The sequence below is a fragment of the Pelobates fuscus genome, chromosome 8, assembly GCF_036172605.1.
Source record: "Pelobates fuscus isolate aPelFus1 chromosome 8, aPelFus1.pri, whole genome shotgun sequence".
Lineage (NCBI taxonomy): Eukaryota > Metazoa > Chordata > Amphibia > Anura > Pelobatidae > Pelobates > Pelobates fuscus.
In genome coordinates this window covers 20,609,357-20,626,825 of record NC_086324.1, presented here as the reverse complement: position 1 = coordinate 20,626,825, position 17,469 = coordinate 20,609,357, and the positions used below count along the sequence as shown (strand labels likewise).

At 34.0% G+C, this 17,469-nt stretch overlaps 1 protein-coding gene across 1 annotated transcript in view; it reads right to left on the bottom strand.

The window, feature by feature from the left end:
* The window catches only part of THSD7B (thrombospondin type 1 domain containing 7B), a 366,207-nt gene that overhangs the window by 81,410 nt on the left and 267,328 nt on the right, over positions 1–17,469 (bottom strand). The window contains exon 17 of the mRNA XM_063429372.1: positions 14,483–14,613. Within this exon, the coding sequence (XP_063285442.1) occupies positions 14,483–14,613 (131 nt within the window). The remainder of the gene's footprint in view (positions 1–14,482; positions 14,614–17,469) is intronic.

The following is a 17,469-nucleotide window of genomic DNA, read 5'->3' as shown; positions in this document are numbered from 1 at the left end:
GCAGGTTACAAAGTGAATAATTCTATGTTATTTTAAAAGTTACCCAGAGAAGATATCTATCATTTAAGCTATGTTCTGGTTTTCTCTTCTCAAATAGATAAACTAATTATTTAAAAGCTACACTATCATCTTCTCAACCCCCACCACGAGAGTTTCTGTGGGAGTTCACCCTACCTCGTAACATTTTATATTTACTTTAAATTCATTTTGAATTCTCAGTAAATAACCGTGTAAATATTACATACAGCAATGAATGGCAATCAGCGAGGCTCTAATTAGTCTCTTCTCGCTAGGTAGTAACTGGGATTAGTCTGATGTACTACATTATAAACTCTCTTTACACTATAGCATGTGATTTAAAACTCATTTGATACCTACTTAAGGAAAACTAGCCATTTTAAAGCTTTATATGTGCTTTACTCAATTCTTTGTGGGTCCTTTTATGTAGAGCAGTAAAGACACAGTATCCTTGAGGGATTCGGGATTAATTGACATAAATTTAATTTAATCCTAATTTATATATTTAAATTAAGATGGAGTGCAACGTTTAAGCTTTATAGATGGTGAGATAGACCGTCTAAAGGAATATGTTTATTATTTATCTGCCATAAAATTCTGTATTTTCTTTAAAATTAAACCTATTACATAATTACTAGCATTTTTCAATCTTCATAAATGTGTCCTTGATTTTATTATACTGTGCCACAAAGAGCAGCATTAGACCACATTGTATCAGACAAACTCATTACATTTCAATCATCATGTTCTACACATTGCAAAGGTCTAGAACAGAACATAAGTTTTGTTAAATGCAATGACAGCTTTCTGACTAATTTCAATTATAGTTCTAACTGATGTCCAAGTATATTGCTAATTTTTAATTACAATACTTTTTATTAGTGTGACAATTCCAATATTAAGCTTTTTATTTTCCATTTCATCTTATAGTTACACTCAAGACCCTCAATGATTTGCCGCTAAACAGATATATTGAGAGGTATATTTTATTTTTGTATATTTATGTATTTTTAAAGACAAGGATTTAAAAAAAATAGGTAGTAAAAATCCATGGGGAGTCTCCAACTATCTGATGCACACGTTTCATCCCTGACATCAATTTAGTTTTAACTATATCAGCCGTGAGACTTAAAATAACTTTTGCTTCTCTAATAGAGTGACTTATTGTGATTTTCACTGTGCTAGTAGCAGTGAGAGACTGTCACAAACTAGGACCCTTGTTTCTTGTTTGATTGACGCAGAGAGGATCTTGTCAAGAGAAAAATAGCACTGATCTTAAGAAGCACTTGCAGTTTGGTTCTAAGTGCAACATAAAAATAGATGCAACTTGGGGAAAAAAGTGCAAAAACTTTTTAATTATCAATTGCTATATAAAGTAAAGCTGACATTTCAAAGTATTTCTCGGCTTCAGGGCATGCAGGAGTTAAACTTGCTTGTTCATGGTCTGGTTTCATATCTGTCACAATTTCTGATTTCTTTTCTTCTCCATTTGAACCTACTAGATGACGGATCTGATCTCACACTTATCTTATAATGCAGTAGCACTTTGTAGGTAACGCTTTGTAATCTGCTTTACAGTGAGTCAAATGCACCTCAATACAAAATAGGATATGAACACCTTTTTTTCAAAGTATGATGTGAAAAGATCAGGAAAGTGCATTTATTTTTTTTAACCAAATAAAAAACAGGTTTAAATTCATTTATAAGAGGGCCGTTTTTTTTTTTAATAATTTGATGATATGCTATGTGCGCTGTAAATTATATAATATGTTTTCCATCCACCATCAATAAAAATAAACATATGGATTATTTTTAATAGAAGTGTTACCGCAGGCTTTTCTAGAACACCCAAAGTTACATGATCCAATTCTTGGACCCATCCTAGTAGTGCGTAATACCTATTTATAACTTGAAACAGCTCTTTAAACACCATTTCACATATGTAACCTTAACTTTGTAACTTTATTGCCAAGAAAAATCTCAATATATTCTTTGTTATAACAATAAATAAATAAAATTGCATTTATAGGGGCATTTTTATCAAATTGTTAATTTCTAAAAAAAAAGTTGTAAAAGATGTGAAAGTGCAGGAATCTCCAGTGGAATGTGTGTCCTTTCCCCACATGTTTCCACGGAGATAGACCCACTTTTAGTACATGACACAATTTTTCAGAACACAAAGTTTTAATACATTTCCACAGATAGGGTTTGGGAATACAAACCAGAGCTTCTGATAATATTTATGATGACTCTTTATAACAGCCCAAAACAATGGAGATATACGGAGTCTCAAATATATTCTAGTGCAGGTTAGTTATATATATATATTATGTTATATAACCGTTTCTATAGGTAATACAATGATTCTAGTAAAATAATACAATATGTAATAAAAAAAACACGATGTGATTTGCAATCTTGATGGTATGATAATATATGTAATATAACAAAACGTTATTTTATAACAATACCACATTATAAAAAATAATTATAAAAAACAAAGAGTATTGTGAAGTCCCCACCAGCATAGAGATTTTTCTCTGAAGAATGATAGGTTGTTAGATTTACCTGGTTACTCACAGTAGCAAGAATTTAAAGTACGAAACATAGAAGTCTAGTCAGTCTAAATACCTTCATTAGTCCCTGGCCTTATCTTATAGCTAGGATAGCCTTGTGCCTATCCCACGCATGCTTAAACTCCATCCCTGTATTAAAGGGACACTGTAGGCACCCAGACCACTTCTGCCCATTGAAGTGGTGTGGGTGCCAACTCCCACTACCCTTAACCCTGCAAGTGTAATTATTGCAGTTTTTAAAAACTGCAATAATTACCTTGCAGGGTTATGTCCTCCTCTAGTGGCTGTCTACTAGAGGGCACTTCCTGCTCTTTAGCACAGGTTTTCTGTGATAGAGCGTTGCTGAACGTCCTCACGCTGTGTGAGGACCTCCAGCATCGCTCAATTCTCCATAGGAAAGCATTGAAAGCTTTTACAATGCTTTCCTATGGAGAGTTCTAATGCGCGTGCGCATTGCCGCGCATGCGCATTAGGTCTCCTAGCCTCGCCCACTGGCTGTAGTAAGGAAGAGGAGGAGCGGCGGCGAGCAGAAACCAGGCACTGGCACTGAAGTGTCCCTTTAACCTTTACCACTTCAGCTGGAAGGCTATTCCAAGCATCCACTACTAAGTCATCTTGTATAGTTTTTCTTCTTTTTAATATAGTCTCCTCCTTTACTGTGTTGATTCCCTTTATGTATCTAAATGTTTCTATCATATCCCCCCTGTCTCGTCTTTCCTCTAAGCTATACGTGTTGAGATCCTTTAACCTTTCCTTGTAAGTTAATTTCAAATTATAGGCCAAAAAGCTGACCTGGAAGCATAGCTTCATTATTTTTTTCTAATTCAGCTATTCTCACTTTGGATTCTCACGTTAGTGAATAAACCCTTAAAAAAAACCAGAACGAAACAAGAGCAAAATTGTGCACTCAACTGTACAGAATTTATCCCATAATCTCGTGTGTTGAAATGATGGGAAAAATAAGTTTCAAATTGTTGAAACGTGTATCATTAAATAAACATAGCACAGATAAAAGAGCACAATAGATATATGAATTGTGTATAGGTTAGTACAGGTCACTGACAGCCAATTATCCACTGATAAACGAACAGTATTTAGTCAGCGTATCATCTAAAAGCATGGGGTTTTGCAACATAGTAATTCAGTCGGTGTCTTTAAAAATTAATGATCCTATTTCCAGCCTGTCTCCACCAATTTACAATCCATAGTGTATTGATAAACAGGAATAAGAAAGCAATGTGTGGAATGAGAGATCAGATTATATGCATATTTGAAATGTAAATGGAAGCACTGTCTTTTTAAGATACAGAGTGTCGACATTGTGTTAATCTAGAGAAGCAGATCCCAAATTGTCCATATACTGTTCATTTGAGAGTAGAACATTGGCACATGGTACTAACTTAGACAATATTACACTTGTATTCTCTTTTTCTTCGTATTGCCTGCTCTCTACTCGTTTGTTTTCACAGATCATTATCACTATATTTGTGAACTGTTAAAATGCACCATCCGTTCAGTAACAATACAATTATATATATTTTTCCAGAAAACTGAAAAGCTTAAAAATATTTAAAACCTATTCCAGCAATCATAAATGGACAGTATGAAAATAAAAAAAAAAACATCCCAAATGTACCCCAAATAGATCTAAGGCCTGGACCGCACGATGTAGTAAAAATATACATATATATATATATATATATATATATATATATATATATGATATATGATAGGTAGATGGGACACATAGTTGTTGATGTTTTCTTTCTTTTTCTGAAGGTCTTTCTGATACACTACAGCTTGAGAATGACCTGAATGTCTAGACGATTACATATCATACAAGTTGCATATGGATAACAGACTCAGGGAAAGAAATCAAATCAGAAAAATACCTAAAGCAGGGGTCCTCAAACTCCGGCCCCCCAGATGTTGCCGAACTACATTTCCCATGATTCTTTGAATAACATAGATAGCCAGAGAATCATGGGAGTTGTAGTTTAGCAACATCTGGGGGAGCCGGAGTTTGAGGACCCCTGACCTAAAGGTTGATATGTTCCCCCAGACTATTTGTTTAACTGCTCCAACTCCTGCATGTGCACCAGAATTAGAACTTTTAGGGGCTATAAAGCAATTAGGGGCTATAAAGTTAGCACTGGGTTTAAAATGGATTCCAAACAAACTAGAAGCTGTCTTACAGTGGTGTATTGTCCAAGGGATTGAAAGCAATCTAAGAATTCATATGATTTGTGAAGTATTATCATAGATTTATGAAAGGTTTTTCACAAGTCATTTTACCTATTGCCAGTCTCACAGGTAAATTAGCAAATACCCAAGAGTATATAGCCTCATTTGAACAATCAAAAAATGTTTTTGCCACTGCTCTGGCATTAACACACCCTGATCCATCCAAACCTATTAGAGGTGGATGACTCAGAGACATCCTTGTGTCTTTGTCTCCAAAAGGTTGTCTGCTGCAGATGTCAGCTACAACATAGATAACAGGGAATTATGGGCTATAATCCTTGCAATCAAAGAGTGGAGGCACTTGGTAGAAGATTCTACTGTAGCTGTTATGATGATCACAGATCATAAGAATCTGGCGTACATTAGCAATGCTAAACATCTATCTATCTATCTATCTATCAAGGCAATTTGACACAGATTTAGAACATCAGCAAGGTATAACACCAATCATTCAACCAGAATGCATAATAGCAGCTACATTACTGCCTATGTCTTCCTCATTGATGGAAAAAATACAGACAATGCAAGTTCTGTCTCCTGCTGAGAAGCCAATAAATACTATATTTGTACTGTGCACAGAAAGAAATTAAGTGCTCTTTTTATTTCATGTCAGCAAATCCGTAGGACATCCAGGGATCTTAAACAATGTCTTCTATTAGAGCAGGGGTTCTCAACCCAGTCCTCAAGGACCCCTTACCAGTCCAGGAGTTAGGGATTACCTGGGTGTGTCTAAGGTGTTTAAAAAAATAAAAATAAAACACCTTAGAGTCTAAGTATATAAATATATAGGGGTGTATATAAAAAATACCCCTCTCTGTCTCATTAGATATATCTCTGCCAGAAGCTCAAGGAAGCAAGGTGAAAGGTCACTGTAGGACCCGCCTAGGGGGGGGCGGGGGTCTGCCTTGACGTTGGCAGTCGGGCATTCCTTCCAATGGCCATTGGAGTAACTAAATTACCTCCATTTGTTTAAATATACATAGGGATTCAGGAGAGAGCGCAGGTAACTTTTTGTTCTGTTTTTACTATATTTAGTTATTATTTGTGCATAATTATACAATTTTATTAATTATATGTTGGGGGTTTCCCTGATAATCCAGGCATTCCCCTTACAGACAATCTGTCAATCACGCTAATCTGAGTCATGTGATCGTGGTGTCATCATAATCACATGACTATGATTGGAGTGATTGGCTGCAGTCCCACAGATTGAATCTGGCAAGGAGAGTTAGTGTTTCTGCTGCAGGGAGGGACCAATTGTTAAGGCGTGCTCTGCCGCTCTGCTTTTGTATGATGGCATAGCACACCCTAATGTCGGGAAAGGGTTAATAGAAGGGTATATTTTGAAATTCCTCTGCTGCTGTCAAAATAAAATAAAATAAAATACAACTGCTACATACCCATACAGGATGCTCTGTTGTTTCTTCAGAGACATGATCTGTGAGACTAAAGCAAAATGACAGTGAAATAGCCCTAGTATAACGAAAATGCATTCCGAACCAGTGTCACAAAAGATGAACACTACATTGTCTTTCAGGTGTCACTCTGCATAGTTTTAAAGAAGCTTCATATGACAAATGGACATTTAAAATGTAATTGTTACAGAAATAATCACTAAATCAGGAATTGTAAGGTATTCATTAGGAATTGAACATTTTAGTCAGTTATGTTTTCCACTTGGATTTTTTTGTTCAGAAAAGGTCAATCTAAACACCATTACAACATTACATTATTGCATGTGTGATGGTGCATTGAGTAACCATGAGTTCTAGGAGTGGCATAGAAATCATTTGTAAAAATAATTCACTGCAGATAAAAGCCTGATCCTCATCCTAAGTGATGAGTGGAACTGTTCTCTGGGGATAAAATACTTATCTAATAAACATCTGCTGATGACTGATTAACGATATGACCAAAATGTTACATAGTTACATAGTTACATAGGCTGAAAAGGGATGTGTCCATCAAGTTCAGCCTTACTCGTATTTGTTTTTTGCTGTTGATCCAAAAGAAGATGAACAGTTTGAAGCTCTACCAATTGTGCAACAAACTAGGGAAAAAAAATCCCTTTTGACCCCAGAATGGCTACTATCGTTCTAGTTGCTATGATGTGCTTCTTCTATTTCTTATGGTTACATTTTGGCTACAAGTGGACATTCTTCAAATAAAGGAGAATCCAGTCTAACCTGTGTACTATTTCATACAGTGTGGAAATTATACTGTCTCTTGATGGACAGGTGTTTACTGGTGTAGTCTACAAGTTCCTGGTAGAGGTCTTTCTGTAGCTGCAGGTAGACTCCACTGTGATTTGGAGGGTACTTTACTATAAATATATTATTGCTGTTTTATGTTTTAAGTTTATTCATTTGTATGCATTATTTTAGTGAATTAACTATATAATGAATTTAAAAATAAATATATATATTTCACCATATAGTTTTCCTTTAAATTAGAAGATCCTTGGGAATTTCTGACAGCTCATGGTTGAGTGAGTAACAAATTAATGCTACTCTTAAAATGTCACCCTTTTCATGGTGAAAAACCTCTCTTAAGAAGCTGAAGTTAAGAAATGTTTTAGAAATCCCAGGGAAGAGAAAATCTCTGGGTTATTTGATGCAGAATGGGTTCTGTAGAAGGTAGCCACAGGACAATAGCACATAGTACATAATAATACAGATTCACACCTCCTTGTGCATACTTTTCTGATGGGCTCACATATTTATACTGTACTTCATATGAGTTAGTAGGTTCTTATTTACAATTATTGTTTATTATTATTCAGCAACTCAGTTCACACTGATCTTTCATTGGCTGAGCTACACTGCGTACCTTCCAATCAGGAATAAATTCCATAAAAGATCCTTTTGGATTATAGCCCATGCTTTAGTAAAAAAAAAACAACAACTATGTTTAAAACAGGGTCCATTGCTAAGGGTATCTGCAGAAATGTAGATTGTAGTCTGAAATACGATGCCTACTCATTTGCATGTCAAGTTGGGAACTCTATGAAAGCTGTGAAAACATGATTTCTCAAGTTTCTGTGCCCAAGGAGGACCTTTCAAAAGTTCAATTTGAGATAAGCAGATGATGCATAATGGTCATATTCCTATAATTGCAGACACTGACAAGATTATATTTTTATATTCTGTTTTAGATGTCCTTTCTGGGTCGATTAGTGCAATCGTAAGAATTGAAAATCTCACTTTCATATGAGTAATATATTATTTTATCATGACATTATTTTCTATTAAAAGGTTTATTACATATATGTTTTTACACTTTTTCGCCTTGCCGAGCACAGCTTGAAATTCAATTAAAATCTATTTTATCACTTTCCAACCTGAGAGTTTTATGGAAATTGACTAATCAAAACAGGTATTCACAGCCAAAAGCAGATTTTATAGTTTTCTCTCGATGATTATGAAATTATATAAACCAAACACAAATCCTTAAATTAAATTTTCATTGCTGTGTCTGTGATTTAAGCCACGCTGAACATTGTTCACATTTATAGAAACAGTGATGGCTATATAAATGGGAAACATGGAATCAGCCTTATATGACATAGCTAACAGGTATATCACCAAAATATACAAATAGTGAAATACAATATATTGATACTTAGCTTTAAATAAGGTGTAACAGCCTCCCTAGGTCGTTACCCAAGAAAAGACCTATATCATATATTGGAAACCACAACAAAAGCAATTCGGGATATGGCTGTGTAAATCTACAGAGAAAACATAAAACAAGACATAGTGTGATATTGTTACAAAATACAATATTCTGTGCGCAGCAATCTGTTGCACTCACTAGATGTAGGCAAGTATAAGCACTCTTAGGGTGCCTCCCCCAGTATAAAAATATATATAAATATATATAGGCAGTCACCATTTCAGCATAGGATATGGGTAGCATATCCTATGCTGAGTTGGTGACTGCCTATATATATTTATATTTATTTTTTATTGAATACATTTTCAAAAGATTTTATACCCTGACCTGTGGATGTCTCTTGGTGGAATAAAAATCTGGAGGTGATCAGAAGTATCGGTTGGCCCCCCACTATACCGGGGGAGGCACCCTAAGAGTGCTTATACTTGCCTACATCTAGTGAGTGCAACAGATTGCTGCGTACAGAATATTGTATTTTGTAACAATATCACACTATGTCTTGTTTTATGTTTTCTCTGTAGATTCACACAGCCATATCCCGAATTGCTTATATGACATAGCCTCTAGTGCAATGGAATGGAACTAGTAGCCCTAAGGCAGCTGATGAACTACAAAGTAGAATCATAGGATTAAATAGTACTTTAGCAGATGGAGAGCTACACATTGCCTCGACCTGTAAACTCTCTTCAAAAGTATCCCGCCCTTCGTTGCCCTTAGAAATGTTATATACATTCGGAAATCGACATAAACAGTAGATTTCTACTTTAAATTTCCAAGATAAATGACGCAATATTTACTTTGGTGAATGTATATGCCCCTAACGATTTATCAATGGGTTTCCTGGAGGATTGTGCTCATAAAATTGACCAGGTTAAATGTGGAAACTTAATTATTTGAGGCAATTTCAATTGTATTCCAAACTTAAAACTAGATAAAAGCAAATATAATAATAAAGAATGGGACTTAAAAATTAAAATAGCTGCAAATAAATTTGATTAATTTCTGCTGAAGAATTCTCTCTATGATAGTTGGAGAACCTTTAACCCACAATCACGAGATTATACCTATTTTTCTCATGTATATCAGACCTACTCTCGGATTGACTTTTCTTTAGTTAGTCCCGCTTTATTAGATCAGAGTATTGATTCCAAGATTGGCTCATTTATTTTATCCGATCATGCCCCAGTTTTCTTTACATTTAAATTTCCATCTCCTTTCAAAATCAGAAACAGATGGAGACTGAATAAAAGTCTTCTACAAATTGATATGGAATCCGCTGAATTAGCTACGGAAATGAAGCACTTTATTCAGTTTAATGATAATGGGGAAGTTTCCACCTCTACTGTTTGGTGCGCATTTAAATGTTTCACTAGAGGGGTTCTAATAAAATAAAAAAAACTTAAGAAAGTATTTCTAAACTATATATTAAGCTAGCTAAGTTTGAAAGAGAAAATAAGTTACAAATAACCCTAATTATTACTAATGAAATTAAACGCTTGAAACATGATATTAATAAAAAGCTCTTGGATGAGGCGAATAAATCTATTATTTTTCTCAAGCAAAAATGGTACCACAATAATAATAAAGTCAATAAAGTTCTTACAAACAGATTAAAAAATACTTATAAAGATAAAACAATAAAAAAAAATGATAGTAGGAAATATCTCAGGCCTTTGTAGGCTCCAATGACGCCTTATGTAATCTACCAAATCCTAAGGTATCAACCTTGGAAATAGATGGGTTTTTGAATAAACTTGCTATACCAGAAATTTCTCCAGAAAAACTCAGAGATCTAAATGCCCCTATTACTATTTCAGAAATATTGAATTCAATAAAAAAACTTTAAAGCCAATAAAGCCCCCGGACCGGACGGCTTTTCAACGTTATTTTATAAAACTTTTGTTGATATTTTGGCCCCTATACTATTGAAAGTTTTTCTTGATGTCTCAACTACCAATTCTTTCCCTAAAGAGTTGCTGTTAGCATCTATTATTCCGATTCCAAAAACAGGAAATGATCCCACGAATACAATAAATTATAGACCGATTTCTTTTAATAAATCTAGATTTAAAAATGTATGCTCACATTTTAGCAAACAGATTGAAAGCAGTTATTTCATCAGGGACAGAGGTACAACAGATAATATCCGTAGAATAGTCAATTTGATTATTAAAGCAATCTTATGAATTCAGAACTAGCTATTTCAGCAATTGACACAGAAAAGGCATTTGACAGGGTTAATTGGAGGTTTTTAGATAGAGTATTAAATAAATTTGGATTCCGATGCCCCTTTAAAGATAAAATGATGTGATTATATATAGAGCAATCTGCAATTATTATAAATCCATTTTTCTAATCATCTACCTTTCCAATAAAAAAATGGCACAAAGTAAAGCTGCCCATTGTCCCCATTACTATCTATCTTATCTATTGAGACATTGACTATTATGATTAGAGATAACAAAGAAGTACATGGATTAAATCAGCCGATCGGGAATTTAAAATTTCTCTATTTGCGGATGATGTGCTTCTGTCCCTGGTGAGGCCCGCAATCTCTATTCCAGAAGTTTTAAAAATAACTGAAATCTATGGAACTATCTCAAACTATAAAATTAACATAAGGAAAACTCAAATTATGGTTTTAAATGTGTCTGAGGCTGAACTATCTATTCTTAAATCTAAATTTTGGTTTAATTGGAACCCGGAGTATATTGAGCATCTAGGTATTAAGTTATCTTTTAATATTCAGAATATAATATGCTGTAATTATGATAATTAATATTCTTTTATTAATAAGCAACTGTCCAAGTGGACCAAAACTGAGATCTCATGGTTGGGGCACTTAAATATAGTGAATGTATTCTATTCCAAAATTATTATATCTATTTAGATCTCTACCCTTCAGATTAAACAATGATAAGATAATGCAAATCCAAAGATTATTTTCAAATTTTATTTGGCCAAATAAATGCCCAAGAATATCTCAAAATATCTTGCAAAATAACTATGACAAAGGCGGTATCTCATTCCCAGATATTGCAAAATTACATCAAACATGTAACCCGAATATTCAGAATAATGCCTGGTACCAAATAGAACAAGAGAACACTAAGAACATTAGCACAGACTAGTAAGAAACAAGCCCAATACCAATCCTATTACCCATATTAAAGTACTAGTCCAACATTGGAATGAGAAAACCTTAAAAATGTATAATTGACAAATTTATTAAATCCCTATAAGGATGATAAAAAAACACACACAAAAAAACAGTGCCAGAAGATGTGATGAAGTGAAAAAATGGAAAATAGATAAAATTGGACAAGCAGATGGATCCTATATGGATAGTCAGAATGATCTCCCAGCTTGGAAATAGACGAGAAAGCAGGTGAACGTAACCTGATACTATGTTGCAAAAATGCATAAAAGCATAGCATAGTATCTAATATATAACAATAAATGTAGATAAAGAATAGCAGACTGATCCTAAGGCAGTGTAATGGGTCATATGCAGAAATTGTAGAGTAAAGAAGGCTCTGTTAACCAGTGACTCTCTTATTAATCAACTTAACTAATCGTTAAGAAACCATATAAAGAAAAGGAAATTGGAATATATGGGGTAATCCAAATCAGTAAACCCCAGGCTGAGACACCATAACAGCCGGGAAACCAACAATTGAATATACAATTGCCCCTAGTATAATGTTCCTTATGGTCAAGTGCTGAAAGCCAGTAAAATAATATATAGATGATTGACAAATATGCAGACCTAAATTGGTCCGCTCATAAGTGAAGGAACAAGTAGTCCCATATAGGATACACCCTTAAGTTACAGAGAGTAGCCAATAGTATAGAAAAGATAGCTAAAAAAAAAAAAAAAGTGTAAATAACTGCATCATAAACTAGATATAGCCAGTGTGAAATAAGCTAAACACTGCTGCTTCAAGGCAGCCTATTATCTACCTAAAATAGCCGATACTAACTCATCTACTACTGCTTAAAAATAGAAACTGCCTATTTGCCCAGGGAGATCAGTAAGACTTATAGTAATAGCAAGTTGCTAAGGCATGCAAAAGCTGTCCAAGTATTAAAAATGACCAGTGGAGCATCTGCTCGACGCGCATTTCGGCACTTATATGCACCTTTGTCAAGAGCTAAGAACAAGAGAACAGTTTATGTGTAAACTTAAATAAAGTATTCTGGATAGAAGATCCAATAAAAATTAAGCAAAGAAAACCTCAAATTCAAATAATAGTGGATATGTTACATGTGCTAAAAAAGTTGAAAAGCAAACTTAATCTTTCAGACTCTATCCTTATATTTGCCCCTATAGAAACTTTACAATATGATCCGATTGATCTGGATATGCATAAATGGAGGCTATTGGGGATAAATAAAATGATTGATCTTTTTGAAGATAAAGTTCTGATTAGCTTTCCGTGCTTGCAAACTAAATACAATACTGATACTTTTCGATATTTAAGGATTAAACACAATCTTAATTCAAAGAAATGTTTTGTTGAACATTCTATCTTCAGTTATTTAGATAAAGTAGGTACTAGAGGTTTAATGACTAGATCTTCTAAATGTTTGCATGGGGAGGATGACGTTTAAACTACCTAAAATGTTTAGTTAAATGCAAAGGACTAAACTGATGTTTGGTCCCACATTAAATTAATTTACTTGATTTCTCAAAAATAAAATAGCTAGACAGTAGAAGACCCTACATATAGGTTAGGATATACATGATAAGAGGAAGGAGCAGCGCCTTAAAAAGTTCTCACGTGTTGGTAGGTATGTAACAACACAAAAAGAGTGCAACAAGTATATAGCATGTCAAATGTAAATGGAAGAAAAAAAAAAGGTGGAGATACACTTACAATATTTAGAGCTATCGGTTACTTCTATGTGCCTGGGTACAATCCTCGTCTGAGAATATATAGTGTATTCTAGGTCCAATGGTGAATAATCCAGAGGGTATGCATATAAAAGCAGATAACAAACCAAATATAGTGTAGCATATAGTTTGGAATATGTGGTTTAGGAGGTGGAATAGATAATGTAATAGAAATGCACTCACAATGTATGGAGCCTCCTAGCGGCTACCAATAAACAGCTTAAAGTGATACAATCCCCACTCTAGGATCTTGTTAAATAGGTTCTCAAGATGGTTTAAATGCATAAAAACAAAAATAAAAATGTGATATGCAAGTGAAATAAAAATATGGAGAGTTATCCACTAGTGTAGAACAATATAACATGGCTTAGGTTGTATGTTCCCCACCAAGGAATTGGATGTACAAAGTCTTAACCCCTTAAGGACCAAACTTCTGGAATAAAAGGGAATCATGGCATGTCACACATGTCATGTGTCCTTAAGGTGTTAAAGAAAGTCCAAATAGTCCAGGAATGTTATAAAATGCACAAATTTATTGATAAAGTCTTATGTAAGAATAAAACATGAATAAAACAATTAGAGTAATAACACTAACACGTTTTGACTGTGGAACTTTTTTAAAGTGTTGGATAATTCAACTAAAAGTGCTAGGAATCACTGCTTTTATATTTTTGAACAGGTTAGGGTATACATATGTAATGCATCTTCCCCCTTCACTACCTTGCCATTGTTATGCCTCCGTACATGTGTATTAAGGAGAAACTCCAGGATACTGCATAACAATATTAATTATCTTTGACTCTGCAAATCAACCTGCAAGTCAACTTGCCAGTTGACTTGCAATCTAGACTTTTCAAATGATACTTAGCAGGTGTACTGTAACCTTTACAGCCAGACTGGGTAACAATAGCTAACACAGGCACTTGAGAAGAACTGGAGATACGTTCTCGAGTAGCAAGGATGGTGAATGTTGCTGATCATTAGTTTCGAATCTAACTCTATTTCTAACTGTAGGTTTTTCTAATTTTTTTGCTTTTTATAAAGCACGTTGTATCTGTACACTAACACTCACCGCACTCTCCTGATTTGTATTCCTTCCCCGCAAACAGTCTTCTCTTCGCTGCTGAACTTGCATGCTGACCACGGATCTGACACCAATTCGTATTTATTGCATTCACTATAACAAGGGAGAGCCTCATACACCTGGTAGGAGACAAAAAGTGTGCAAGTCTATAAGAATATATACTACATCTTTATATGTATCACTATTGTTATCAAATTAATTGTGGTGCAATATTTTTTATTCATCTGAATTGTTACAATATTGGATCTCCAGATGTTAGCAAGCTACAACAATTAAAATAATTACTATTACAATTATTTGTAAAGCACCAACATATTCTGCAATGCTGTACAATAGGAAACAAAAGAAACATTCTAACAAAACATACCATATGGCAAAGATAGGTGAAGAGGGCCCTGCCCACAGAGCTTACAATATAAAGCGATGAGAAAAAATACTGAAAGGTCAGAAGTCAAGTATTTCATTATCCATTCACAAAGATGTAGTTTTTAAAGAAATTATTTTGCCAGATCAAGATTAGCAAAATGTGAAATCTGAAGTTATTTACAAAGATCTTACTTTGTAGTCGACATGGGGTGTTTGTTTCAGACACGGTGAGTTCATTTTCCAACAAAAAAAGGTAAACAAAAAAAAGGGATTGTATCTTTACATTTTCTGAAAAGATCATCGTAGATCACCTACTAACACGTTATAAAAACTATATGAAACAAACAAGTTATCAAAACTATATGAAATAAACTGTTTTTTTCTTCTTAATTTAGAGTCTATAGCGCTTCCCTCCAAGGTAAACATTAGTTTTTTCAGGAATAACATATTTTTCTTACCTCCACAAAAGTCAGTTGAGTGGAAAACGTTCAAGACAGAATTCTTTACTTTTGCTATTTGGCTTTCAATTTTAGTAAATAAATGTATAGTTTGAAATAAATAAACACTTTGATGATGAGCTAGTCAATTCATAAGCCGGCTAATAATCCAGATATGGCTAGTACTAATCATCCCATAATCTGTGTTAATTAAACATTGATATATATATATATATTTCTCCAGCTACTCTAAGCAGTAAATAATGGAGTGTCACACATGTTCTAGAGTTAAAACATTCTCTAACTTGGCTGAGTTGTAGATGTTTCGAGGTTTTGAGGCTCTTTTACCAAAAATCAGTTGTTAGCATTGCACATTTGATGAAATGTCAGCCTAAAATAACTATTTCTAAAGAAAAGCTCAGTTGAAAATGTTTTTAATTTAGATATTTTGGCCTAAAATTACCATAGTTTTCATCATAGCCAAAAAGTATGATGTTTACTCTAAGGCAGCAGATGGCTACATTCAGCATACCAGATGTTTCGGACTACACCTCCCATGATGTTTTGCCAGCATTATGGCTGTAAGAGAATTATGAGAGATATAGTCTGGAGTGCCAAAGGTTTCCTACCTCTGCTCTAAGGGATACTCTAAACACCAAAATATCCTAAGCCTAACTTTAGTGTATAGGATAGATCACGCCCCTGCAGTGTCTTTGCGAGATTCTTTGCCATTTAAAGGTTAATTAATTTTTGTTTTTGTTTATGTATTAGGTTCGTATTTTCAATCAGATCTTACAGCACAGTGTGTTTACTTTAGAAGATGGTCTCTCCTGCTCTGTTAATTGAAATTTAATTATACGTAGAAAGCTATTGCAGACTCTAGTAAGTCATTAATAAAGCATGAGATAAAACATTCTAAAGTAAATACACTGTGCAATAGGGGAAGCTAAAGTATTTTGACTCTCTTTCAGGACTTGTGTAGGGAGACTGTGGAATTCTCAGGCCGATGAGTTGTGGTTAGGGCTTCATAAACAAAGTAATTCAAATCCTAAATGGCAGACAATTGAGCATTAAGACTGCATTGGCATGATTTCTACAACAAAATCACTTCAATAAGCTAAAATTGTTTTGGTACTTATAGTGCCATTTAAGTTGAAGGAGTTGAATATTAAATGCTAAACTTTAAATACTCCTTCTCATGGTCTGTATATCCAGGTGTTGAAATTGTATACTTTGGATCCAATTACTGCTCTAGAAAAGGGGTTAAAAAGCAGATTAAGATGAATATACTCTCCCTCCCTTGACTGCTTTTCTAGTAAATGCAAGGAGGAAATGAACAAGTTAATCAATCATAATTATAGGACATTTTTGTATAGTTTATTAAATCTATATTTTAGATATTTTTGCATATCTCTCAGCCCTCGCTACAGCACATTGATTCTAATTTATGTTACCGGAGTTATATGCAAATTGCATTTTCTATAATACTCTGTCAGCCTAAAAGATTGCTGAGCACCATGGGAAATGTAGTCATTACTATGACTATTTTTTTTAAATATATAACAGAAACTCAGGGAAATTATACAGTAATTATCATAAATCAGACTGTATTTACAAAATGCATTTTTTTCATTGCTGTATGTCCCAGAAGATAATTTATTAAAATTATGATTATGGGAATAATTATAATATTTACATTATAGGCAGGAAATGTCTGTTTGACAGTTCATTTTTTTTTTTTAGACAATAATTGAATGATGCATAGAATAAAAAAAATTCTACAGTAGAATGATGGATGTAGGCTGCTAATCAGTTTAATTTTAAAGGTCAACAGTTAAAGACAGAAATGTGGCATTTTTGCTTGCTTGGCAATTTATAAAGAAATATGTTGCACATTTTCCTGATTATGTGCACTCCCTAAAGGTTTCCCTATCTGTAGGAAGTAATGAAGCGGCCAGAGCTGTTTAGAACTTTGGAATTCCACTCAAATAAGAAGCATATAGAGAGAACTCGGGTTTGAATATAAAATATATGATTTTCAAACAGTTCCACGCTGCACAGTTTAAGTTAATTGTTACGTCTTCTTGCATTGGACAAGTAAGCATTCCTGTTGGGTTGTCAGGACAAAGTGAGAAGGATACAAATAATTGGTATCCATTTGTCATGCCTTGA